Source organism: Theropithecus gelada, chromosome 4 (assembly GCF_003255815.1).
Source record: "Theropithecus gelada isolate Dixy chromosome 4, Tgel_1.0, whole genome shotgun sequence".
In the NCBI taxonomy this organism is placed as follows: Eukaryota; Metazoa; Chordata; class Mammalia; order Primates; family Cercopithecidae; genus Theropithecus; species Theropithecus gelada.
Window position 1 is genome coordinate 140,747,386 of NC_037671.1, and position 26,612 is coordinate 140,773,997.

Genomic DNA, 26,612 nt, shown 5'->3' on the forward strand with positions numbered 1-26,612 from the left:
CAATATAAACATAATAGATTTGTATTTTCTTTTTAAAATGAGGCACTATGTAATAAAGATCTCAAAGTGCTAGTCCTTCACATCAGGAAATCCGGAAGAGAATTAAATGCCCTAAGGCATACATTGTATGTAATGGATTAACTTTCTCTGCATCTAAAACGGTAGTAGTTATACAGTTTTTGAGAGAATTAAGTAAATGTCACTCGAATCATTTTGTGCTCTATAAACCTTAAACCCGGTTTACAAAAGTTTTCTTTTTTCTGTAGCATACTCTATATATTTCTATGAAGTGTCTGATGTCCTTTCATAGAAAATTCTTCATTACAATAACAAAATAGGATGATCAAGTAATAACCAATATTGGTTTCCATAACCAGTATCATCTTGCAAAATGGTTCTTCACGAGGTCTGATACATTTATTTTCTAACGCACTCCAGGGTATGAAATGGTGAAAGGTCTCTCTCTCATTTTACACTTAGGAAACCAAGGAATACAAAGTTTTTGGTTTAAACCACTGTCAAAGATCACGTGGGCGAAAAGACCTTCCAAATTGCAGGCTAACTGGGTCAGAGGGATATTAGAGGATGATTTTTTTTCCATGATCCTACACTATTCCGCACACAGGGGTAAAAGGTCAAGTCTAACCTCAGGATCTCCTGGTTTCCGAGGCGCCCTGAAGGCGATGGAGAGTCCCGGTTAATTTTGTGGTAGGAAGGGCTAAGTGCCTACAGGTCTCAGCTGTGCAGCAGCGGCACCGCTCCTGGACCCCTATTGCCTTCTGGGTTCCCAGGCTTGCGGGACGGAGCGAGGTCGCCGGCGCTGGGGTAGCAGGAGGACGCGAGCTGACTACCTGACTCCGGACCGCGGCGCAGGACGCCGGCCGCGCGAGGGGCGGGGGCTAAGCGTATCCAGGGGCGGTGCTGCAGGGCGCGGGAGGCGGGAGAGGCTGCCGCGCCGGTGCCCTGACAGCCGCAGCCCCGCCCCGCCGCGTCCGACCCGGTCCCGTCCCGCAGCGTCCCGCCCGCCAGCTCCTTGCACCCTCCCCGGCCGAGGGGCTCCTCCGTGCTCCCCGCGCAGCAATGGCTCAGCACTTCTCCCTGGCCGCCTGCGACGTGGTCGGATTCGACCTGGACCACACTCTGTGTCGCTACAACCTGCCCGAGAGCGCCCCGGTGAGTGGCGCGGGCTCCCCGGGGCGCACTGCGCGCAACCTCCATGGCGGCTGGGGCTTGAGTTTCCTCCAGGCTTGGGCAGCGGCGGGCGCTGTCGGGGGCCTGCGGCGGCCGAGTCTTTCCGCAGAGCGAGGCCTCCAGCGGCGAGACGGGGCGGAAGTGTGCAGCCTCCGCTCCGCGCTAGTGCCCTGGGGACCGGCACATTTAGCTCAGCCATTAGCTAATGTTGAGAGAGGTAGGGAAGAACGAAGGAGGGGCAAACTGCGCAAGATCGTGCTGGGGAATCGGTTTCTAGAGCAGAGGAGGGGCGGGGTCAGGAGCATTGGGGCTGTCCTTGAAGATCCCATGTCGTGAAACTTCTCTGCATGTCTTTCTGGACACAAGCTGATTGTGGACACAGCCACTTGATTTGGGACTTGCATTTTTCTTGGCTGCATTTTTCAATTTGCACGATCAACCACCCATCAGTGTTTAAACTGCAATCTGGGAGAGATGCGTAGTATATAGCGTAGTGTATTGGACGGAACACTAGTTGAGAAGTCATTAAGATCTTAGCCCTCATTTTACCTTTTGTCAAGAGAAGAAAATAAATATTTATTGCGCATCGACTGCGTGCTCCGTGCACTTTGAATACATTCCAGTCCTACCAACAGCCTGCAAAGTTTAGGTCCTCACTGCGCCCTGAGGGAGGGGTACATGGAGTATGCATGCTTCCAGACCTGTACTCTCAAATTAATTGCCCTCCCTCCACTATTCCTTTGGTTTCCCAATTCCCAAGGAAACTAATTTTGAAAAGTTACCAGATTTTTTTTAGTCCAAGATCTAAGCATCCAGACAGAAAAAGAGCTGGTTATGAGTACAGTAGTGAAAGCGAGGACTCCTCAGCCAGACTGCCTAACATAGGACACCAGCTCCGCTGTTACTAGCTCTGTGACTTTGAGCAAGTTACTTAACCTGTGCTGCTTCTCAGTTTCCCATCTGTAAAATGGAGCTAATAATTGGATTTACCTCACAAGATTGTTGCAAGGATTAAATGAGTAAGAGATGTATAATGCTTAGAATAGTACCTTGGCAAAGACAAGTGTTTGCTTTTATGGTTACCACCCAAACCATTTGGAAACCTCAGTTTATGGGTAGAACTCTAGATCACTGGTGCAGACATCCAGCCAGGGCTGTACCCCATTATGGTGATGTCCCTGCACCCGCTAGTTCAGGTACACGTTAAAGGTCAAAAAAGAGTGGCTGCTGGAATTTCTTGTGTGTTTTCTATGCCCAGATGCGAATTTTTTTTTTTTTTTTTAATGTCCTTTTTCTGCTGTTACACTTTCCTGCTTTCTTACCTTCCAGGTCTGGTTTCCTTAGTCACATTGAGAATTAAGAAGGCTTTTTTACTGCTTGGTTCTTCGGTCACTGCTTCCCCTAGGTCTTTGATACATGTTTTCCTTCCCTCTGTGCCTTTTAAATCCTTCCTGAATCACAGTTTTGTGTGTCTCCTCTTTAGTTACCTTCATTTGGAGAGAATATTTTTAAACCACTGTCATGTTAGAGCTAGTGTTGTCCATAGGTGATCATAAAATTTCAGAATATAAGATTCTGAAAGACAAGAGTTTTTTTAACTGCAAACCTGGAGAATAGTGATGTTTAAAGCTTGAAAACGGTAACCTATGAGTTTTGGATCATGGTTGGTGTGGAAAATCTTTTTTTAAGTCCCACAGTGTGCTGAGCACCATGCTAGAGCTGAGAATACAGAGATCAACACGCAGGCCTCCAGGCAGCCTTACGCAGTAGGCAAAAATGCTGAAGAGTTAGTCTTGGTCCCCTGCGATGGGTAGTATGACCTGGGTCTTGCTGCACGCTGCCAGTACCTGGAGGGCCTCTTTGCTCTGCACAAAAGCTCTTCATCCCATCAGGCCTCATCTTTAACATGGTTCCCCTTAGGAAGCTTTTTTGGCCCTCTAAAGTTTGCCCTTCCACTCTAAGCCCACCTTCAGTTTTCCACAAAACCCTTCTTCATTCCTCAGAGCACATACGACATGATATTAACACTTCCTGTTTACTTGTTGGACTTCCCCTAGAGCTCCATCTGTGACAGTTTCCTGTGTGTTCTATGTGCCAAACTTAGTACTGGGCGCATACTGGGCTCAATAAATAGACTGAATAGGTAATTGGTATTTTAATAACACAATATGATACAGCCATAATTCTAATAAGCATGCCGCTTCTATGAATGGATTTAATCCTTACAACGTCCCTGTGAGGTAGATATCATCACCACAGCCACTGTTAAGAGAGCATTGAGCAATGAGGCACAGAAAGAAAGTGTATCCAGGGCAACCGAGCAAGGTAGTCTGGCTGTGGATTTCTGCTTCTTCCCACCTTGCTGTCTGTATGGTGCCCTAAAACACAGAGGGAATGCCTGGAGCTGGCAGGTGAGGAGGTGGAGAGGAGTGCTTCACCCACAGTAGTTATAATAAAGGCCAGGACCTCGAGGTGAGCAACAGCACCAGGAACTGCTGGGTGCAAGCAAAAGGTGGCAAGTTTCAGGAGAAGATGGTGGAGAAGTCAGTGGGGGCTGCATCACAGAGAGCTGCGAGTGCCTTTCCTTTCAGTTTTGTAGGCATTCACATGAGGCCTTGGAAAGGCATTGTAGAAGAGAGGATGACACGTGGTTTCTCCTAAGGTTGCAGACTCAGAAGTCTGATGCCAGTCAGTTAACGTAAATGTGTGAGTGGGAGAGCAGGGTCCCAGATATTGCATAGGACATGCTTATACCAACAAAAAGTATTTGTTGTTTATTTGAAAGTCACATTTACCTAGGCATTTTAAAATTTTATCTGGCAACCTTAAGTGGGAACCAAACATAATTTGTAGGCTGCGTACGGACCACAGGGTACCAATTGGCAACTGCTGTAGAGTATGTATTATTATGAGTCCTGAGAGACTGTGAGGTGGTGACAGCTAAGGCTGGGAGAGGAATGTCTTAGAGAGCCCTGTGCCATGAAGGTTTCTAGAGAGACTCAGGACAAACTGCAAGAAGCCTTCTGCTTAGACCAGGGGTTTCAGAGTACAGATGCCCCTGCTTTTCTTCACACTGCTGTTCTCTGCTTCTCTCCTTGTCCATTGGCCCCCTTCTCTCCTGTTACATAAAAATCTCCTCCACAAGGTAAGGAACACAGCTGTGGCTGTGCCTGTTGGCATCTCTGATGGAAAGGGCTCCTTCGTTCCAGGAAATTTCGAGTGTTTTAGAATCACATGCCCATATCGTAGACTAATCACTTGGATAACTGGAGAAACTCAAAAGTGCCTCAACCAGAGGCAAATCTAAGGTGTACAATAGCTGACTCTTAGGGGCTTGTGAAAGCCAGTTGTTAACTATTCAGGAATTGTGCAAGCAGGTAAACTGCTGTTGGTGGCTTGAAACAGGCCATGGTGGGAATATTTACACCGTGGAGATGGGCAAGCGCCACACGTCAGGGCATTGTTTCTGTTTTTTTGTTTTGTTTTGTTTTTAGCAGCATATGACATAATAATAGCAAATACTTAAATTGGATTTGCTGGTGTGCCAGGCTCTGCTCTAAGCACTTCACATCTGTTAGCCCTGCAGCACTGGTTTCTTATAAGCAGGATCATGATATGGACTTTTTATTGTCCATAGTACTTTGTACCACAAAGTGACTCAGTGTATTTTTTATTGTTTTTTCCTTTTAATGAGTAAATGAAAATCTGTAAGACACGCAGGTCAGTGGTTTTCAGTGTTCTCTGTGCTTCAGAGGGGGCCCTCTCTCATGTACACTTGGAAACTCTGGGTAGTTTTAAGAAGGTCGCCTATGGTTCTGAATCACCATCAGGGTTGAGAACTGTTGATATATAGTGTTAACATAATGTGGGTCAATTAACAGTTGACCTGGATAAGGTCACATTACACTGGATGGAAGTACATGTATACTGATTTTAATTAGCTTTATGACAGGGAGCAACTCAATTTGACATTTGACAAGGAGCCTTTGCTTTCTCCATGCTCATATCCTTACACTCAGACCCTGATACCGCTACTCCAGCTGTGTGCAGGTCCCCTCAGTTTCTGAACCTGAGTCACCCCCCATTCCCTCTGCATTCACCCAGCAAACTGCTACATCTAAGTATCAGTGTAAATCTCACCACCCAGGAGAGATTTCCCTCACTCCTCTGACTCCATCTTCTCCCTAAGAGTATGACATGTTATCAAAACCTGTCATGGGTTAATATCTGTAGAAGAAGGGTCAGATTGTTCAGTGTGTCCTTTTGGACACTGTGCAGGTTGGCTCAGACCTCTGTTCTGCTCAGGCTCAAGTGTCCCTGATACTGGCCAAAGAACACTTCGAGGCAGAACAAGGTTGGGCCATCTACCCTTTTGTGCACTTTTTGTTTGGTATGTACAGTTCTTTTAAAGTTAGCCAGCACTTAAAAAACAGATATTTTACTCAAAAACCCAGCATTTTTTGTTGTTGAGAAATAAGATCTGTGAGCAATCAACAGAGTATTTATTATTGTAATTATTGTACTTGCTTCCAGAGGCTTTCTTTGTCCTTTTTCTTTAGGTATTTTTTTTTTAATGGTTTTTGTGTATGTGTGTATGGAGAAACAAGAATGATTTCCTACATCTGATAGAGGCGTCGTGACTTGTTTAGATCACCTGCCTGGTCCCCATATGTATTTCACTCTGAGATTTCCTTAACCTGGGGCTTTTCTGGCCAGAATGGACCAAGGATGGATGGATAGAGTGGTCAGCATATTTATTATCTTAGTGATGTATTAAATAAGTTTAAAAAGCTTTGTCAAGTCTTAAATTATGATCTCCAACCCAATAGAATTCAGGAGTAGGGTTAATAATTGTCTTTGGTTGTATAATTGTATGCCGATGGTATAATTTTGAACGGGACAGCTACCTGGGGCATGCAGGAGTTGATAAATTGCTTGTGAAGAATTAAAATGCGGAACTTCACAATTACAGATATTTCCTTCCTCCTACTTGCCCCCATCAGCAGTTCCATTAGGGTTTTAGGTCTGTGACATTAAGAATGAGTAGTGGGTGTTATATTTAATCTGTTTTTCTTCCCCTTTTTTGCAGCTCATTTATAATAGCTTTGCCCAGTTCCTAGTTAAGGAGAAAGGGTACGATAAGGAATTGCTCAGTGTGACCCCAGAGGATTGGGATTTCTGGTAAGTTCTTTTTTGTTGTTGTTGTTGTTTTTTAAGTCTGTACATCTCCTGTGGTTCTAATTGTTACTGATAAAACTGTAATGCTTTCTCTTCTATGAAGACAGAATGTGAAATGTGAAATTGAGTCAAAGGACTCATGCCTTCTATATTAAAAGTTTTGTATTTAATGAATTAAAGTGTTTTCTGCTTTAAACACTTTAAAAACTAAAAAAATTAGACTTGCCTAATTAAATGTGAAAATAAGCTAAGACCTTATGTGACTAATTTGGATATTTTCGTATAGCTTAAGTTTGTCATAATAGCTTCAGAGGTTAGTGAGAACTGTTTCTAAAATTTACGTCTTTAAGAAAAAGGTTTGGCTTACTATCCTTTAAGAACTATAAGAGAAAAGGAGGAATCATCACATTTTGAGTAAGTCTGAATTAAGACCATTGGTTTTCTGTCATTTAGATCGACATTCCTAAGACTCTTACTGCGGAATTCCCTTCCTGGGTTAGGACTCCCAACTTCCCAAAGCTTCCTTTGTCTTCCTCATTTAGATAACAAAACAAACAAATATCCTAAGCCACTTTAAATTGTTCAGTTTAAAATCAGACCAGGCAGGCGTGGTGGCACATCTGTAATCCCAGCACTTTGGGAGGCTGAGGTGGGCAGATTGCTTGAGTCTAGGAGTTGGAGACCAGTCTGGGCAACATGACAAAACCCCAACTCTGCAAAAAATAAAAAATAATTAGCCAGGTGTGGTGGCACATGCCTGTATTCCCAGCTACTGGAGAGACTGAGGTGGGAGGATTGCCCGGACCCAGGAGGTCCAGGCTGCTGTGAGCTGTTGATCATGCCACTGCATTCCAACCTGGGGTAGAGAGTGAGATCCTGTCTCCAAAAATAAATAAATAAAATCAATAACAATCCTAAAGCACATGAAAAATACCTACATTATGTTGATCTAGTATACATTCTTTTGATATTTGATTAGTCTTTTTTGATGTATCATTTTTGTAAAAGGAAGAAACAGTAATATGTTACTGTATTAAATTACTGACTCTGGAAATTTTACCCTGAACAAAAGTAAATAATCCTTCTAAAGTACCCTGCCATTTTTTGTTTAATTCCCTTAGTATTTGGTAGCCATTATACCACTTTGCTTTTATTATTCATAATAATGAATCTGTACTCACTTTTCTCCCCAAATCCCACAAGTCTTTTATAGTAAAGGAGATAAAACTTAGTATTTGACTTTCTTTTAGTGGTTTTCAATAATATGCCTTGTCCAGAGAGCAAGTTCTTGTAACCTGACCTAAAATGAGACGAATTCTAGAGTGTAGGAAAGACTGGCGAAATGCTTAACTTGTAGAATATAAATGTGTGTGTGTGTGTGTGTGTGTGTGTGTGTGTTAGTGGAAAACATTTGTGACGTTTAACAAAGTCATGGAATGATGTTCAGGTTCTTTTTTTCTCTTCTGAGTTTTAGATTTATGTTTTGAAAAGCCTAAAGATTTTATAAACTAAATATGCTGTCCTTATTTGCCTACATAACAATTTTCCTTTTATACCTGCTCAGTGATAGATACTTAATTTTACGGTTCTTAGATATTCTTAATTGTGTGATTAACATACCATTCCCCTAGGTGAGAGAATACCTTTTTAGCATTATGATGTTTGGAAAATATAGGTTGTCATTTCTTAGGTTAGCTAAATATATGAATCGATTGATAATCAAACTTTCCTATTTCAGTTGCAAAGGTTTGGCATTGGATCTAGAAGATGGGAACTTCCTTAAACTTGCAGATAATGGCACTGTTCTCAGGTAATAAAACTTAGTTGTGAAGTCAAAACTGTATCTTCTCTGAGACACTTTATTACTGAGTGGCGTATGACCCTTACAGTATGGGTTAAATACAAATATTTTAATTAATCAGATGACAGATTATCTGTCTGCCTGCATGTCTTTGTATGAATTGTTTGAGCCATTTAAATATGAATTTGTGAGCATTAGATTTAAAGGTCTAGTTCCTTTATGTTTACCTCATTAGAAATATTTGTAGGACATACAATAGAAAGTTTACAACTTGCCACATCTCATTGACCACTCCTTCTGGCAAAAGAGCCCAGGAATTACACTGTTTTAGCTGAGTATGTAGCTGCCTAAAATAAAATTGGGGTTATTTTTGTTAAGGAAGAAAGAATGGGTATTGGGTAGGGTTTGGTGGTCTGTACCCTCCACCCTCTCTTTCTCCATTTATCCAAATTTGGCCCTGTCATGCGGGGGTCATGTTGTGTCCTAGCTCCTTCTGGAAGTTTTTCTGGACTGTTCCAAGTCTCATCAACCTCTTCCTCCTCCCACACTCCAGGCTGAGTTTCTTTACTTCTCTCCTCTCTGAGTGGGCCCAGCCTCTCAACTGTTGCTAAGGGTATGACAAGCAGTCCAGAAGCAGCTGCTGTCACTGCTCTGTCTCTCACAGGGCACCAGGGAGGGAGCATCTGTTTTTTTTCCAGTACTAATAGTACAGGAAAGTCAACATGGCCATGAAGCTATATCATTTATTACATATACAAACAGGATCAGAATCAAAGGAGAGAACTCCCAGGCCCGTAATATATGCTCTCTGTTGATGCATCATTCTTTTTGCATGATGTAAACACCCTTCACATTTTCCCCCAGACCTTCCCCTAAGGCTCATCTAACTACAGCAGGTGTCGCCCCACCTTTGGTATTTTGTAGTTTGTTTCCATGTTTATTTCTCAGGCATTGACAGATAGGGTACGTGTAAATGCAGCCTTGTCTTTGACCTTTAACTTTACTGTCAGATTCTCACAGTGTTCTTGGCTATCTTCAACCACAGTTAAAAGAATGAAAAGCTTTCTACAACTTTGTTTCTTTCTCTCTTTGTTCTGTGTGTCTGTCCCTGTCCCAGTACCCTTCACACAAGGTCTGTCTCTCTCCATCCAAGTCCTGGCTAACCTTTAGTTTCTCCTGAATTTATTAGCATACCTCCTTGATGCTTTCTTTCAACCAATATAGTAGGTTCCTTTTCTGATCATATTTCCCATTCAGGATCCTTTGATCTTTACATATAGCTTTCTAAAATGTTAACCGCTTTATAAAAGGGAGCCCATTTGTGATTTTCCCCCATTTGCTTTTCTTATTTTATTTCTTTTTTCCTTCATATTATTTTGTTACCACATTATAACACCAAGAGAATAATACTCTCAATCATTATAATTTCTCATGATAAACTACATTAACATTTCAACTACAGTAGTCCCTCCTTATCCTTGAAGATTATCTTCCAAAACCCCCAGTGGTTGCTTGAAATCACGGATAGTACATATCCCTATATGTACTATGTCTTTTCCTACAATAAAGTTTAGTAGATAGAGTAAGAAAATATAAAATATAACAGTAGAACTCAGAATGGTATGCAGTTTAAAACTTATGAATTGTTTGTTTCTGGAACTATGCCCTTAGTATCGTTCAACCCAGGTTGACCACAGGTAACTGAAACTGTGGGAGAGCAAAACTAGATAAGGGGAAACTACCATATTTCTCTATAGCGTAGGACTCTCTTAGCTGGACCTAACTGATGCAAAAGCAGTATTTTGAGCACAGAAAATGCCTACTTTCTTGTCATGTTGCTCTGTTTTTCCACATTCCTCTTTGATTTCCCCATGTGGTTTTAGCCATGCTGTGTCCTTGAGTAGGCAGGTTGCTCCTCATCTTGTCTTCACAGTCCTGCATGCTCACAGTCATCCACCTGTGGGTGCCAGGTGCTTCTTGTGCCTCCTGTGGCCCCGGTGGACTCATGCTTTGACTCTGGTACCTACTCCTCTTTCTCTAGTGCTTCCAGAACCAGCTTCCCACTAATCCACATGGCTGTTTTCTAATTGTTCCAGGTATGTTCATCTTATTTGTATAGTTAAATGACAACTTCTCTAAAAAAGGGTGGTATCTTATCCAGTGATGACCTCAGAATGAGCATCTCCTAATCACCTGCTACTTGGTGGATTAAAGCGGTGAAGTGCTACAGCTGTCCATAGAAATGCTTTACAGCATCCTAAACAGGGAGGCACCTAGTTGAAAACAGAAAAACTATATGTATTTGTTAGCTGCAGTGGCAACAGGGATCAACAGTCCCAATGACAGAGGAAGGGGCATTCAAGGGAACCATTAATGAGCAATGTACATCCTCTCCCAAAATCAGGGCAAGCCATGGCACCAAGATGATGGCTCCAGAGGTACTGGCAGAGGCATATGGCAAGAAAGAATGGAAGCACTTCTTGTCGGACACTGGAATGGCTTGCCGCTCAGGTATGACTCAAATGAGGCAGCTCCACCATCCACTTCCTGTTTGTTTTGTACCCTAAACCTTCGATGTCAGGACAAAGAAGACCCCCCTTTCCCCTGCTGGGCAGGATGCAAAAGGGAGCAGCTTCTGTTTTATAGCAATAGGATGTATTTTTTCCAAGTGTATTTGACTTCTGTTTGGCAGATGGTTCAAAATACTGTTCACAAAAGATTTTATTGGCACTCCTTTTACCTGTACTTGTTCTGGTTTAAAGATTAGCACTTAGGAATAATACAAGTTTTTTTCAATGTAGAGAAATATGAAAGAAGGAAAAAAATGGCCTGTGATTCCACAGCCCAGTTAAAGTTTGTTTATATTAAATATTAATCTGAGCACATGGTTAGAAAATTTAAATATTATAGAAATGAATAGAAGGAAGAGTAAATTGTCTTCAACTGCTGTCCTATTTTTTAAAGGTATACAAAAGGGATTATATATTTACCTTGCTCTTTTCAATTTACATCTTGGAGAGTCTGGCATCAGCACAGACACACCAGGTACACTTAGTTCTTCTAAACCCTGGGATGCTCTGCAATTCAGTGCCTGTATCATGATTTTTTTCATCAGGCTCCTAGCAGTGGACATTTATGTTGTGTCTGGTATTTCACAATTACAGACAAGCCTGTGGTGATGTTTTCATGAATGTATATTTTTCACTTTCATACATATATCTAGGATAAACTCCTAGAAGTATACTTGCTCTAAAGATATGCAGGTTTAAAATTTTGATAAACATTGCCAAATAAGTCTTTTATTTTCAGGAACTTCAGTTGATTCTATAGTTGTAGCTTTCTTCTACATTTAAGTATGTTAATCCTCAGAGTTAAGAACAGAGTTGTAAAGTACATTCCGTATCAGTACGTTTAGGAAATTTAAAGCACTGATGGATGTAGAGATGTTTAATGACAACTTGTTTAATAATCTCTTTCCAGGTTGTTGACCTAACATAAGAATAGTGTTCCTTGCCAGCTGATCTCCAGAGAGCAAGTCCCTTTGAACTTATCTTCCCCAAATGGTAGATTATGGAGAAACAGCTTGGTCTAGTGGAAATCACAAGGGGCTTGGTGCCAAACAGTCCTGGATCATATTGGCTCTGTTATTTGATGGATAAAGTGACTCTGGTACTAAGTCACTCTTAGCATCAGTTTTCTCATCTTTGAGCGGAGATAATACCACCTTTGCAAAAGTGAGAACCTTTGTTAACATAAATTGTTCCCTTCCCCTCAGTCCTTCATTTGCCATTCTACCATGGCCACTAAGACAAAGGGAGTAGGGTTGGTAGTAGCTTCTTGGGGAACAGTTTTTCTCTGTGTAAAACTTCATGATTATGGGACTTGATCTTGATTCAGAGGCTTGTTTTGTTGAACTGGGCTCACTAATCACTTCATTCGCAATGAGCTGTCTCTTCTATACAGAGGTAGAGGTTGAAGCTTTCGTGTGGTATAGTGTCAGTGTGGGTATTGGGTGAGGCATTTTAAGCAGCCTGGCCCAGTTAACAGCTCAAGGCTGAACAAGCCCCTTTGTGTCCACACAGCGGACATTCTGCCCAAGTTCAACAGTCAGATAACCTTAGCCTCTTGCATTGTGGGTGAAAACCAATGAGCTCTTCTCATTCAGTTCCCCCTGAATTATTTGATTAGACCTCAACCCTTACTCAACAGCAGTAGTTCAATTCTTAGACTGAATTTCATCTATTAGTACCCACAAAGGAAGAAGAATGGGAGGAGAAAAGCAAGGTTATGTAACTGGCAATGCTGGGATGCTTCCTGCTTCAACAGTGCTTGAGATAGCTGGCCATGAAGTTGGGTCAGTCTAGTGTCAGGCCAAGAGATACGACAAAGTGCAGATTAATGAACGTTGGGAAGCTTTGCCCACTGTCCTAAGTCTTGGGAGTCCTGGAGTGTCATATAGTCTTACAGCATAGCAGAGCAGAGGCAGAAAAGCACATGGCATATCGTCTTCCTTTTCTTCCAGATCACTGGTTCTTCACACTGGCAAAGCCATGCTAACCTTTCTTAGGAATTAAAAAGAGCCTGAGAGGTTCCCCTAACAATGTAAGCTGTGAAAGAGTGAAAAACAGGAAGACTGTATCAACCAAAATATTTTTAACTGAGGGAATGGACACAAACTGACACAGCCATTTTGTGAATTAACAAAAAGAAAACTTTGGGGGTTTTTTATACATTTTAAAATAAATTTACGGGAAGAAGTAAGAGGCACAAAATAATATTCAGAGGAACAGAACCCTGGCTTCTGCATATGGTTTTCTTTTAATTGCCTTATAATACTTCTGCATTCCAAAGTAATCTATTTGATTATTGGATTACTCGGTCACTCATTCATTCATTCATTCAGCAAACATCTATTGAGTGCTTAGAATATGCTGAACACTGTGCCTAGTCAACACTAAAGAACAAGCCAAGTGTGTTCCGTAACCTCATATACATAGCTTACAAATGAGAGGACGGGGGAATCAAAATCAGGCGATTATAATGATGTACTCAAGCACCTTATTATTAATGTAAAATCTGGCTTTACCTATTAGTTTTGTTTGATTCTTCTTTGTGTCAGGTATTCTCTAGGGAACTCTATGAGGTTGGGTTCCCTCAAAAGCAGTGGTTATTCTTGATCCCAGTAGTCAGGAGTGAAGGAATGAGAGGGTAGGACAATAGGAACAATAGTTGCTGGACTCCGCTGGGACTTCCAAGGACAAGTGCAAAGAATACCTCCCAAAGTTGTCTGTCCATGGAACAGGAAGCAAGGCATTCATTTACTGGTTTCTGAACCTGTTCCAAGTGTGAAGTTGGCCACATGGACTCCAGAGCCTTTAGGAGAAAGAGAATGACACAGTTGTGCCAAGGTGGGATGGTGCTGTTAGCATAGTGGTTGAAATGGTGGCTGAAGTGGTTGAGATGTGGGCCAGGGGAATGTGACATGGGTCACCAAAAGTGTCTGTTCAGGGACAGCAGATCCAAAAGTCACATGTGCCAAAGAAGGGCTCAAATGTAATTCTACCCTACGGTCATACAGAATAAACCAAATCCCTCTCTTCCACGAAATCTTGGAATGTACCTGTCCTACACTCTACAGTTTTTATAAGATAAGCACACTGTGTCTTCACATGGCATGGTTATATTCTACTTCTCACCACAGTTTTTTTCACATTATACTGAAATTTGTCTTAAATGGCATTCAAATAGAATGCAGTACTCTAGGTGGGGTCAGCCAACCAATCTGAAAAAGCACTATTGTGTGGAGCACTTCGTGGTACTCCAGGCTTAGGTTAATTGATTGTTCTGAAATTCAGTGACGTAGATAACATCATATGGCTTTTTCATATTCTATTTTATTTTTTGCACATAGCCTTTTTAGTTTTTATGTTCTTTAAGATGACTAAAATATCTTCGAATACAATGCTTCAAGATACCATATTTTAACTTTCTTGTGGTGCCCTCAGAGCTTAAATCTTTCTTAAAAAACAGTGACAGCAAATAATGGCGCCATTTTGAATTGAAATGAAGGCTTCTTCAGATAATTAAACCAAAATCTAGTGTCTCTTCAGCCATATTCTTGTGTATTTCACATACATGTAGCATTATGTTGTTCCTAGTTTAAAATTTTCTTCTTTTTCAGGAAAGTATTATTTTTACGACAACTACTTTGACCTGCCAGGAGCTCTTCTATGTGCCAGGGTGGTGGACTATTTAACAAAAGTAAGTGGGGACTCGTTTTTTAAAACTATGATATGTAGTCAGTCATAAATTGGAGGACCTAATTATATATTGCTTCTGAGTTGTCATTTTGCTTAGTTTCTTCTTTGTGGTTTCAGAGGTGACTGGGAAAGAAAAACATGATGAATTTGCTTAAAATATTTTTGGAAAATTAAATAGCAGTGACCTTTTTTTTTCTCTCAGGAAAAATAAACCTGTTCTCCAGCAGAGGGTGCAAAAGTTTAGGAAAAGAAAATGAATACAGAACTTGCAACTGGACAAAACATTTTCTTTAGCAAAATAAATAGTTTCATTAGCAAAATTAAAAGTTAAAGGTGATTAAGAAAATTCAGCATGTCTTTAAGCATTCTAAATACTATAAAAGCAAAAAAATTGGGTGAAATTTTACAATTCACCATTTTGAACATCATTTAATGAATATAAATTTTTTATTTTATACTGTATATCAAGATTAAATAGATCTCTGGTTATACTAGTTTATACTTACAACTTAAGACCTATGAGCATAAAACAGATTTATCTGTCAGAATCACTTTCCTTTATGCATATGTCTTTTTAAAATAACTGCTTTCGGGGCCAGGTGCAGTGGCTCACGCCTGTAATCCCAGCACTTTGGGAGGCCAAGAAGGGTGAATCATGAGGTCGGGAGTTCAAGACCAGCCTGGCAAATATGGTGAAACCCCGTCTCTAATAAAAATACAAAAATTAGCTGGGCGTGGTGGTGTGCATCTGTAGGCCCAGCTGCTAGGGAGGCTGAGGCAGGAGAATTGCTTGAACCCGGGAGGTGGAGGTTGCAGTGAGCCGAGTTCGCGCCACTGCACTCCAGCCTGGGCGACACAGTGAGACTCCATCTCAAAAATAATAATAATAATAATTATCATTTTGATAATAGAGCACAGTAATGCTTTATTTATGAATCAGAATTACATTTATGTGTTGTGAAAGTTTCCATTGATCAGTAGTTTGGGTATGTTTATAGAACTCTTTATTAACACAAGATGGAGTCAGTTTCTCCTTTGGTAGTTACTACAAGCAAAGCTATCAGTCTTTAAATATTTTGGAGTTTGTATAATTAGATATAAATATCTAGTAGTCTGTCTTTGTTTAGATAGGTCACTGGTTAACGTTCCCAAGGAAGCAAAGGATCATAGGGTTGTTTATTTTAATGTAATGTTTATTTGCTTTCTGATTAAAAAAAAATCTTAATGAAAACAATTTACATTTTGGATTTGGAACCTCATTCATCTCTTCTATTGAGAGTTACAGCTCTTTCACATTGAAATTCAGGTTAAGTGTGCACTGAATTCTAAAGTAACTAGCTTTTGGGGTTTTAGAATGTCAGTTTTCTTAGTCCCATTGATGCCATAGTATGTTATATAACACATTCTGATATCCCAGAAGTTATATAACACTGTGAATTTGCTGTGTTTAAAAAATATTCTATAATTTTTAGGCTTTATAATGAGTGGAAATTTTTATTTTATTTGGGCTATATGAGCTATATTAATTTTTAGGGATATGTATGTGTATATGTAGCAGTCATTTTCATGGAAGATTTCTTTTTAAAAATCACATTTAGAAGAATGATAACTTTATTATGTTTTCTAAAATATAAACTTCTCTCAGAATATAGTAATATAGATACTCCTTAACTTATGATGGGTTTTTTCCTGATAAACCCATCGTTAAGTCAAAAATACTATAAATCCATTTAATACACCTAGCTTACTGAACATCATAGTTAGCCTAGCGTATCTTAAACATACTCAGAACACTTCCATTAGCCTACTCTTGGGCAAAGTCATCAAAAAAAAGCCTATTTTATAATAAAGTATTGAAAAGCTCATGTAATTTATTGAATACTGTACTGAAAGTGAGAAACAGTGGTTGTATGGGTGCTTGAAGTTAAGTTTCTACTGAATGTTTATCACTTTTGCACCATTATAAAATAAAAAAATTATAAGTCTAACCATCTTAAGTCAGGGACTGTCTGCATTGTAATTGTTTGCCAGCGTTTTTCACTATGCTTAAAAACTGAATTACTGCATTTGTTACATTTGGAATTGTTTTTCAGCAGAACAATGGTCAAAAAACATTTGATTTTTGGAAGGATATAGTTGCTGCTATACAACACAATTATAAAATGTCAGCTTTTAAGGGTGAGTATCGTGAAGAGGGCCTTCTAATACATGTTTGTTAAACTATGTTTGTCTAGTGAATTAGTTGGAAAGCAGGTACTTTGCTGTGTATCTTACTTAGGATTTAATTTGAGCTTAAATATTATTATAAAGTTGGTTCTGCCTACATTTTCAGAGGTCCTTTTATTTGTGCTGATTTCATGGCTCTAATTGCCCATATTCCAAGCTATGCTGTTACACTCTCTCTTACCATGCCTGCCACGAGGGTCATTCTGTGAGTTCCCTAGAATCGAAGTCCAGTTTTGCTTGTTCCTGGTTTGGGCATGAGGGTTGGTGACTTGTAATCATTAGTGTAGTAGTTATTGACAGGTGGGCAAAATGTCTGCCAGCAGAAATTTTGTTCTTGTTGCTTAAGGAACAAAACTGGCTGACCCAGAATGAGGGCAGAGATGTCATCAATCTTGAGCCCAGAGTTTTGCCTTTCCAATCACAACTTTGCTTGGATTATACAAGATTGCTTCTCTAAGGAGTACATAGATGCCTTTATAGTATGTTACCTCAGTGACTTGAGCCACATTGTCCTGATTCAACTAATAGGATGATGGATGCTCAAAAGTAGTATTTTTCAGCTTGGAAAAAATGTTGCCTTTTGATTGACATAAAAGATTGCTTGCCTTTTTAAAGTATAATTCAAGCCATCAAAACAATTTTAAATATTATAACTAAAAACATGTCAAGACAATAAATAGTAACTGCAGAATATTTGTTCAAACTGCATATTTCTCTGTCACCTGCTTCTTTCCCTCCCAGGAGAAAATTACAACTTTGGGGTGATTGTGTCATTTTTCTATCCCTAGTCATCAGCCCTTGACCCTGACTCAGATTGCATGGGGTTTTGTGGGTACCTCTTCACAGTCAACACTGAATGGTTGGGTCTGTGGGAATAAAGATGCATCCCCAATAGAGGGACATGTCCATGACAACTGTAAAAGCCACCCACCACTTTATTGTCCTGCTTTTTTATTAACTTTGAACAGTGAAAGCCTTGAAAGAATGGTTGAGAACAGCGAATTGCTGCTTTCAGATTAATTCAGTGTAAAAATCTATTGATGTTATTTTATTGCGTCGTAAATAAGGAGTAGGTAAAACATTTTGTGCTTTAATAAGTGAGGCACAGCTTAAAAGTTTTAAACAGCAATATAAAAATACAGTACAGAGCATAAATAAATAATATATCTCCACTTGTAGTCGAATTTTGAAACCCTCAGTGTTAATTATAACTTCACTTGAATGGGAGGTACAAGGTACATGTGCTAATGTTCTGTAAATCCAGAAAATCGTATCACATAAAATTCAATAAGGAATTAAAGAAATCAAATTAATCACACTTGTGTTAAATAAATAAGAATAGGTCAGATACCTATTCTTATTTATTTTATATGCTGGGTATATAAAAAGCTTCTCTGCAATCATAAAAAAGTTTGTAAAGATTCATTGACGAAAGCACCTTGCAATTCAGATGAACTTCAATACAATATTGTGGGACTTTTTTATGTAAGAGCTTTAAAAAGTATATATGCACCTGTATATTTGAATAGATATTGATGAAAGGGGCCATACAGGCCTCAGAGTAATGCACCATCAGAAATACTTCAGGGGATACAGTGTCTTTTAAATTTGAATATTCAAGTATTTAAGTTCTATGAAGTTATATGATACCTCCTGGATGTTTCCTAGAAGTTCTGTTATTCATAGTTAGAAACAGGCTTTTTTAAAGAGGAAATGCCAAGTTTCTCAAATCAAGTTTCACATAACTTAGAGCTCTATTTCTTTTTTTTTTTTTAATGATGGTTGTTTGTTTGTTTTTGCTGTTGTTGTTGTTTTTTAACATAGCAGGACTTCTTTGGTGATAAATATTGCAGAAAACCTTAAAGAGCGTTAAGACTGCTGACTAGAAATTCATGAGGGGCTTCACATACATTTTTACATTGCTGCTCACTTTTCAGGGGGAAAGGTTGTGAGTCTGATAGCTCAAATCTGTATCAGAAAATAAAAATTACATTCTTTTCAGCCTACCTCCATATGCATTTTATAGGGTGGGGCAGAGTTGGAGAATGCTTTTTCTAACACAAGATTTAGATTAGCTCTATGGGGTGTACTCACATTGGAGCCACTAGGAATCCTGAGAAAGAGGAGTGGACATACTCAGAGGAGTATAGGCCATTTGACTCGGCATTGGGCAGCTGGAGCCACACCTGGTCATTTTCTGTGAGATCGATGATGGCACTGCCTGAAGCCTGATCCAGGTAGCCTTTGGTGTATTCATCATAGGTGTACATTACAGGGGTGCCATTCTTATACAGGCCTACCCAAACATGAGTCCCTTTCACATGCACGTGGTACGAAAAATAGTATATTCCTGGTATCCTACAAGTAAAGATTCCAGTCCTTGGGTCATAATGCTGTTGCCTGTTATACAAAATCTTATCAAATGGGATGGGAGTTCCTATTGCTGGGTAAGCTTTGGAGAGAATAACAGTAAAAGCAGACACAGGCATTCCTGTTACCCCCTGGTTGGCACTAACAAGAGGCGTCCCAGAAAGACTGGGCCTTTGGCCTGCCTTTATAAAACCCTCAGGCATGACTGCTTGACCTGGTGGGCCTGGAGGCCCAGGGGGTCCTGGAAGGCCAGGCTCTCCAGAGTGGCCTCTTGGACCTGGAGGCCCTGGTGGCCCAGTGGGTCCATTGAGGCCCTTAGTTGCTATGCCAGCTGGGCCAGGAGGACCGGGATTTCCTGGATCCCCTTTAGACCCAGGGAATCCTGGAATGCCTGGTGGCCCAATAGGGCCTCTAGTGCCTGGTATTCCAGGGGCACCTCTTGGCCCAGCCTCTCCATTGTGTCCGGGCATTCCTTTTGCTCCTGCTGGGCCGACAGGGCCTGGGAGACCAGGAGGTCCTCCAACTCCAGGGTCACCTTTTGGGCCTGGTAACCCTGGGTTACCCTTAGGACCATCGAGACCCGGTTCTCCTGGGTACCCTGGTTTTCCATCTGACCCAGGGGAACCCCTTTCACCCTTAGCCCCAGGGTATCCTGCAGGCCCAGCTGGCCCTGTCTCACCTTTAGGGCCTGGGAGACCATGGTTGCCCGGGATGCCTTTTGGTCCTTGGGGTCCCATATTCCCAGGGGATCCAGTCAGACCTGGCTTCCCAGGAAGACCTGCTGGCCCTTGTTCCCCTTTGGCACCTGGACCCCCAGGAAGGCCAGCAGGTCCTCTTTGTCCCTTCAGACCTGGCAAGCCTGGTTTCCCAAAGCCAGGAGGCCCTGGGGGCCCAGCTATTCCTGGAGCCCCAGGGAGACCTTTTGTTCCTGGAATCCCTGGCTGACCCGGGGCTCCAGCAGCTCCTGTCTTCCCAATACATTCTGGCCCTCGTTCCCCAGGAGGGCCTTGGGGACCTGGTGGGCCAGTTGGTCCCATTTCTCCCGGAAAACCTCTATCACCTTTGATGCCCGGCTGTCCTGGAACCCCATTTTCACCTCTTTTTCCCACTCCAGGAGGGCCCGGTGGTCCTGTGGGACCCTGAGGGCCTGGAAGACCCCTCTCACCTGGACGACCAGGAGCACCATATCCCATTTCCCCTTTCTGTCCATTAATACCAGGGACTCCTGGTGCACCCTTTTCTCCAGGAAAGCCCCTGGGTCCCGGGGACCCTGTGGGTCCCTGTTGTCCAGGTTTTCCTGACACAGAAATTCCAGCTGGTCCAGGGATTCCAGGTGGTCCCGGTGGGCCCCGTGGTCCTGGAAGGCCAGCTGGTCCAATATCTCCTTTTGGTCCGTATGGTCCTCTCTCTCCTGGTTTTCCTGGGAGTCCTGGCACACCTGGCTTCCCTACAGCTGATGGTCCCGGTGGTCCTGGCAACCCTGGCTCTCCTTGGAGTCCAGGACTTCCGTAGCCTGGTTTTCCTGGTGGTCCGGAAGGACCTGGGTGCCCTCGGGGTCCAGCAGGGCCTGGTGGACCAGGAATACCTTGCTCTCCTCTTACTGCTATACCTAAAAGACACACCCAACACACCCACCCATAGAAGGGGATGGTTAGTGACATTAAATATGAATTGGGGCATGATATTTCAGCGTCATTTATTCCATGTAGACAGAACAGTCTGAAATGGTTTTAGATTATATGTTTTATATTGTTTTAAAAAACTCTGCTGGAGAAGATGGTTTCACAAAACCATGGCCACCATAATACTTTTATCCCATGACAGTGACTCATGAAAATGAGCTGGGATTGAAGAATTCCTCTAAAATAAATGCAGTGGAGGTAAATTTAGTACATTTGTTTTGGGAAAATCATGTACAGAAAAGGCAGAAAAAGAGTATTGCAGAATAAGTGAGAAAATGTTTAAGAACTATAAAAATTTTCCGTCCCAAAGCTACCCTGTCAGACATAAAAGAGAAACAGAATTAATTCGGATTTATATCTGCCCTGCCCCTGCTGAACACAAGTTAGATTTTGGTTGATTTACTTTTGCCTCAGAATATACTGTGAACTCTTCTACTCTCCATTATTGACTTAAAATTGAAACAAAGAACTAGAGAATTAGACATAATGGGTGAAGTACATAAAATAATATTAAAGTACTTACCTAAATACAAATATATATTGTTTGATTTCATAGAGCTGTAAGTTCACTTGACCTGATAAACTAAACTTAAACTAAAAATCATAGTGCCTGTGATGTGAAAAATGCTACTGGGCCATAAGTATGGGGAAAGCACAGGGTAAAGATGTTTCTGAGATTTGGAAAACATTTAGTGTATATAAATGCAGAGCAAATCATTAAAACAGATATGCCGAAATAGAAAAATAATTGTTTTAGCTGTAGGTTTTTCTTGTACTACTTAGAGTTATATTTCAATTTGAAAACATAGAGCTTTCCTCACGGATATTCAGAAAATGACATCAGGAAAAAGACTGTGAGAAAAATTAATTTATGTAAAAGATTTCCATATGTTAACAAATATTTCATTGATTGTAGAGTACATACATGACTATATTATGTATAAGTGGATGTTGACATATTGCAAATATGGAATTTTTTAATGGGTTGGAGGAATAAAATAGTGCATTTTTTAAAATGCCACTATGTTAGATTGAGGTTTGCTTCAGAATCTGATTATAAGGGTCATGTTCACACTAAAAATAGATGTCTTAGTCTGATTAGAAATCTGTTTTACTGTTAAAGAGGAGAAACAAGTCAATGGAAATGAGTGCATTGGGCATCATCCGAGGCTAGAACTCCAGTGACAGGGCGAACTTCGTCACTTGGAAGATTGTCCTTAATGGGTCCTTAACTTCTCAGTGCAAGAAAGAATTTGACTTCTATTGAGTGCTTGGGGAACAGCCCCTGTTTCTAGGTTGTCATCTGAAAAATTTTTCTTCATTCAAGATTAGGGTGGCACAATCCTCAAGGTAAAATGACTACTTACTACTATTAAGTTGTTTAAATGCCACAAAGTGAAATCGTGATTGGTTGTGTCAGAATGTGGCACGTGCATCTGCCCAGCAGCTGTGGAATCCTCTGCAGCATAATTTAGTATGTTTTGACAGAACTCTTTTTTAACCTGTGTTGGATAGATATGCCTAGGAATTACATAGTAACTCTTTGAATTTCTTTTATCAACTTAATGTTTTACTTGTGTAGACTGTGGGCTTTTGTGTTTGTTACAGTGCATTAATGCCTGCCAATGGATGGTAATGTAGTTGAGTGGCCATCTAAAAAGAGACTAAGGTGGATTTAGTAGTTTAAATACAACTCCTGAACTTTTCATTTGTTAAGATATTTTCATTTGTTCTGCAAAAATAGCCAAGATAACGGAGTATATTAAGAGAAGATCAAAGTATTTTTAACCTTCTAAAATAGTGCATTTTCTTTTTAATTCAAGACTGTTTATTATGCTCTTGTTAAGGTATTAAAAAGTCTGAATTTGTGATCATAGAAACTATTGAATCCAGTGCAGTGCTGTTTGTCATAGCATTTCAAATTGTGTTTGTTGCTTCAAGTAAAGCAGAAAGTCCCTGTGTCTTTTATTTTTTCTCTACTAGCTTTTAATTTTTAAAATTTTTATTTATATTTTGAGACATTCGAAAGTATCTGTTGTATACCTATGCATTTATTTTCAAATATTGTTTCCTTTTGTGAAATATTTTAAATTCCATCTTTCTTCTTAAAAAGATAATTCTAAGTTTGTAACAAATATCCTTAGCTTTGTTTACAATATAAAATATATAACTAAAAATATTATGGAAAGGGAATTTGAAGCCTACAGTTAGTTTATATCATTCAGTAGATATTTTATAGGCAGTCATGTCATTTGCTATTAAATAAAATTAGTGAATATGAGGCCTAGAAATTGCCCTTCTTTGAGAACCTTAGTGCTTTACATGTATTGTCTCAGTACTCTTCAAAGAGTAACCAAGAAAGCTGGACAGATAAGCAGCAGATTCAAGAAGAAAGTTAACTTATTGAAGGCTATATTAGTAGCTAAAAGTAGTAGAAGTAAAACTAGGAGTAACAGAAATAGTAGTAGAAGTAATGGCAACGCTTAAAGCACTTCACAGGTATTAATTCATTTAAACTTCGCAGCAGTCCTTGAGATAGCTGCTCCTTATTTTACAAATGAGGAAACTAAGGCATGAGAGGACAAGTAACTTACCTCAGGTCACACAGCTTGTACATTATAGTTAAGTCTCTGCATTTTACCACTAAACTATATTAAAAATATGTAAGTAATTATGAGAATTGCAGTTTCATTTGCCTGCTTGACAGTTCTCATAATTACATTTGTTCATTGTTGGGGTGAGCATGAAATATTTTTGATAAGACTCAGTTTTATGTCTGTTTGTGAGCTAGTTGAATTAGTTTTTAAAGTAAATGTTTAAGTATTCAGCTAAATAAACCAGCTATCTTCTTTGTACAATTGGCAGTTATTTTTAGCTTAACATGTTTAAACTTGATTAATTTTGATTAGATCAAGATTTCTGGATTACGTGCAGTTATTTGTGCAAAAACGGCATCTGAGAAAAAGATTTCTACACACAAAAGTTCTTAATTTTCTGCAGGTATATCTTTCTACTGTATTTTCAAGTATATCCTTTCTACTGCAATTATTGGATATTCTTATTCTACTTTTTTCACAGATCACTTTGTTGTAAGAATTTGGGCTAATTCAGAAGTTTGAAAATAACACCGAAGTTAAATACATTTTGTAAAAGAGATTATTAAGATTATAGAAGGCAGCAACCAACTTGTTAATAGAACAAAATATATAATTCAGTTTACCTTTACTCTTTATGGTGTAGGGAATGAAGAACTGTGTCTTGGTGTTGGGTAGTGGGCCTTTTATGCCTGTGGGTGTTTGGTATCGTTCAGCGTAAAACACTCCATGAACCAAGTTCAAGGATACTAGCAGCAAAAAGGGTATTTGTGGCAGCATATTCTCAGATGGATTCTGAAAAACAGAAAAGAATAACTTTATACAGCATTGTTATTAACCTATTTTGTTATTCTCATGTTTCACAGATGAGTTCTTTATACAGTTATCTACTTTTTTAACCTATCCTATATGTTTCTAATATGTGCCATAAATAAATGAGAGATCCTTTTTTAGTTATGTGAATATATGTCTTAGTTATTTTTGGAAGCTATACTCAGGTAATCAAGTAAAAATAAAATGATGTACCTAAGGCAGAAGAAACAGAAATTAGGATTGGATGTCTGTATTAAATAATCCAGGATCTTTGACACAGCCTGAAATATCTAATAGTTTCAAAATACACTGAAATTCAGATTAGGGCAAATTTTTACAATTTGGTTTTATTAGGACTATTATCTATAGACTGATGCAATAGGAAGTTTCTGAGTGCATTTTAGTAGAAACCCATTTTTTAAAATCACTTTAATACTTCTAATGCTTGAGAAAACTCTAGTACTTAAATTACTGAAGTTTCTTTCCAAGCAAGTTAACATGAAAGTCCGCCAGTGAGCATACACTTACCTGGGTGCTGGGAGTTCCTGGAGATGGTGCCTTGGCAGCTTTCTGAAGCCTCCTCTGCCCAGGTGAGCAGTGCAGAAGGTGCCTCTCCAGACCTTCTCAGTGGTATTTATACTGTTTTTCTCTTGCTGCATGAGGTTACCCTGAGCTTAAGCTCCTCCCCTCAAAGGTGGTAAGCACTAATTATGGTGGAAAGTTCTATTGGGCAGTCACACAAGATCAGGCTGGGCCCTCCTTTTCCTTGTTTTCTTATTGAAAAATAAACCCTTTGTCTTAAATATATATTAATCGTTTTAACCAGAGACTATCTTTTTCTGTGATTTTATTTTATTAGTTATTACTCTAGTGTTTAGGCTGGTTCATGACAGAATGATGATACCCCCTTTTTATTTTTGAAAAGCACATTCTTATGTTGTTTGGTTGATATTATATAATATTTGGTAGTACGTAAAAGCGGATAAAGAATTCCTTGAAAGGGGTAGTGGATTTAAACTGTCATCTAAATTATTGAGTTGTTACATAAAGTTATCAATGTGTCTGTTAATGTTCATAAATTTTTGTGAAAATAGCTGACCCCAATTCTTAATTACTTTTAGGCTTACGCAAAAGAAAGAAAATGGTGAAAATGTAGATATGTTGTTTTGCATATCAGAATTTTAGTGTAAGCCTTCAGAAGTTAATAAGAGAAATTTAAAATATGATAGCATATTAAATACTTCAAATTTTTCAGACAGGGAAAATTTGAATAGTAGAGTGAATTTGATAGTTCAGTTAGCAATATGATTATCCTGAAGGATTTAAATCCGTCATTCACAACACTATGCTATATTCAGTAAATGACTTCAGATTTTCTTGCTTAAATTCGGATTTACTTTAGAGTTGCAGTAGAGTTTGCAAAAACCCCTTAATTTGATAATCTCATATTATGTTAATTTACATAAGATTGCTGTGTTTATTTCAGGAGAAAAAAATCTTCAAACTTGGCTTTCAGTTTAAAAAAAAAAAATTATTGGCTTAACTTGCAGTTTCCTTTAGGAATCATCCCAATTAGAAATATTTTTTCCTCAAAGATGGAAGTAAACATTATTGTTGTCAATTTCGGTAGTTAGAGTCTGTTTAACAATGTTAGGAAACCTTTAAAATAAGTTTTTAGGATCCTAAAAAGTCTAATAAAGATGGGAAGTTGAGAGTCCAAATTTTTTATCTTTTTAAATTTCATCATTTTGAGTCAAAATCAAATTGCCTATACAGGTGAACTGGTTGAGAAAGACAGTTCCTTACACAGGCATAGCCACATCATTTTTCTACCTCCACAGAATTAAAGTAGCATGAATTCAGGACTCATCAATAATTGAAATAATTGAAAGTTTGACCAGTGAATGAAATAAAGATTTGTCCTTTTTCTTTTCCCTTTCCCTCCCCTGCAAGCAACTTTCTGTGTTTTAAACAGAGCTTTGTATAGCCCTTTGTGGAAATGTAAATGGATAAGGCATCTCATTGCCTCTGTCCTGTCACTTTTAAGCCTTTTATTGGTTGCCATATTTTTAAAAATCTACACTGTTATATATGTCTCTGTATAATACTCATAGATATGTATAAGGTGTTTCTTATAGCAGTTCAGAATAACAGAATAGGAAAGTTTATATTATAATCATTCTTTTGTCATTTGGAAATTATATATGGAATAGCTTTTGTAATTATAATATGTACTCTGCCACATCTGTAGGAGACTACAAAAGATAAGTGTGAGAAAACACCTGCCTTCTACTGGCTTATGGTTCATTTGGACACAGTTTTGAAAAAGTAGGTGAGGTAACTTTGTGGATGCTTTTGAATGCTAGGTTGAAGAATTTGTTTTGAAAGGAATTATTAAAAACATATGTTTTAGTATTTTGTGTGTATATGTGGTGACACACATGCACACACATATTCCTATTTGCTTATAATTGAGAGTGATACCCTGTTAATTGTC

The 26,612-nt window shown here is 39.4% G+C and overlaps 2 protein-coding genes across 2 annotated transcripts in view; one reads left to right on the forward strand and one right to left on the reverse strand.

Moving 5' to 3' along the window:
• The first annotated feature begins 795 nt into the window (after positions 1-795).
• The window catches only part of NT5DC1 (5'-nucleotidase domain containing 1), a 147,922-nt gene continuing 122,105 nt past the window's right edge, over positions 796-26,612 (forward strand). Inside the window, exons 1-6 of the mRNA XM_025384286.1 lie at positions 796-1,173; positions 6,281-6,372; positions 8,108-8,179; positions 10,575-10,681; positions 14,352-14,431; positions 16,524-16,608. Coding sequence (XP_025240071.1) covers positions 1,081-1,173; positions 6,281-6,372; positions 8,108-8,179; positions 10,575-10,681; positions 14,352-14,431; positions 16,524-16,608 — 529 coding nt within the window. The 5' untranslated portion in view covers positions 796-1,080. The remainder of the gene's footprint in view (positions 1,174-6,280; positions 6,373-8,107; positions 8,180-10,574; positions 10,682-14,351; positions 14,432-16,523; positions 16,609-26,612) is intronic.
• COL10A1 (collagen type X alpha 1 chain) lies at positions 17,574-24,718 on the reverse strand. The gene is made up of 3 exons (XM_025384284.1): positions 24,644-24,718; positions 23,929-24,097; positions 17,574-20,635 (listed from the first exon to the last, which is right to left on the reverse strand). Exons 2-3 carry the CDS (start codon positions 24,080-24,082, stop codon positions 18,747-18,749), a joined length of 2,043 nt encoding a protein of 680 aa, XP_025240069.1. The 5' UTR covers positions 24,083-24,097; positions 24,644-24,718; the 3' UTR covers positions 17,574-18,746.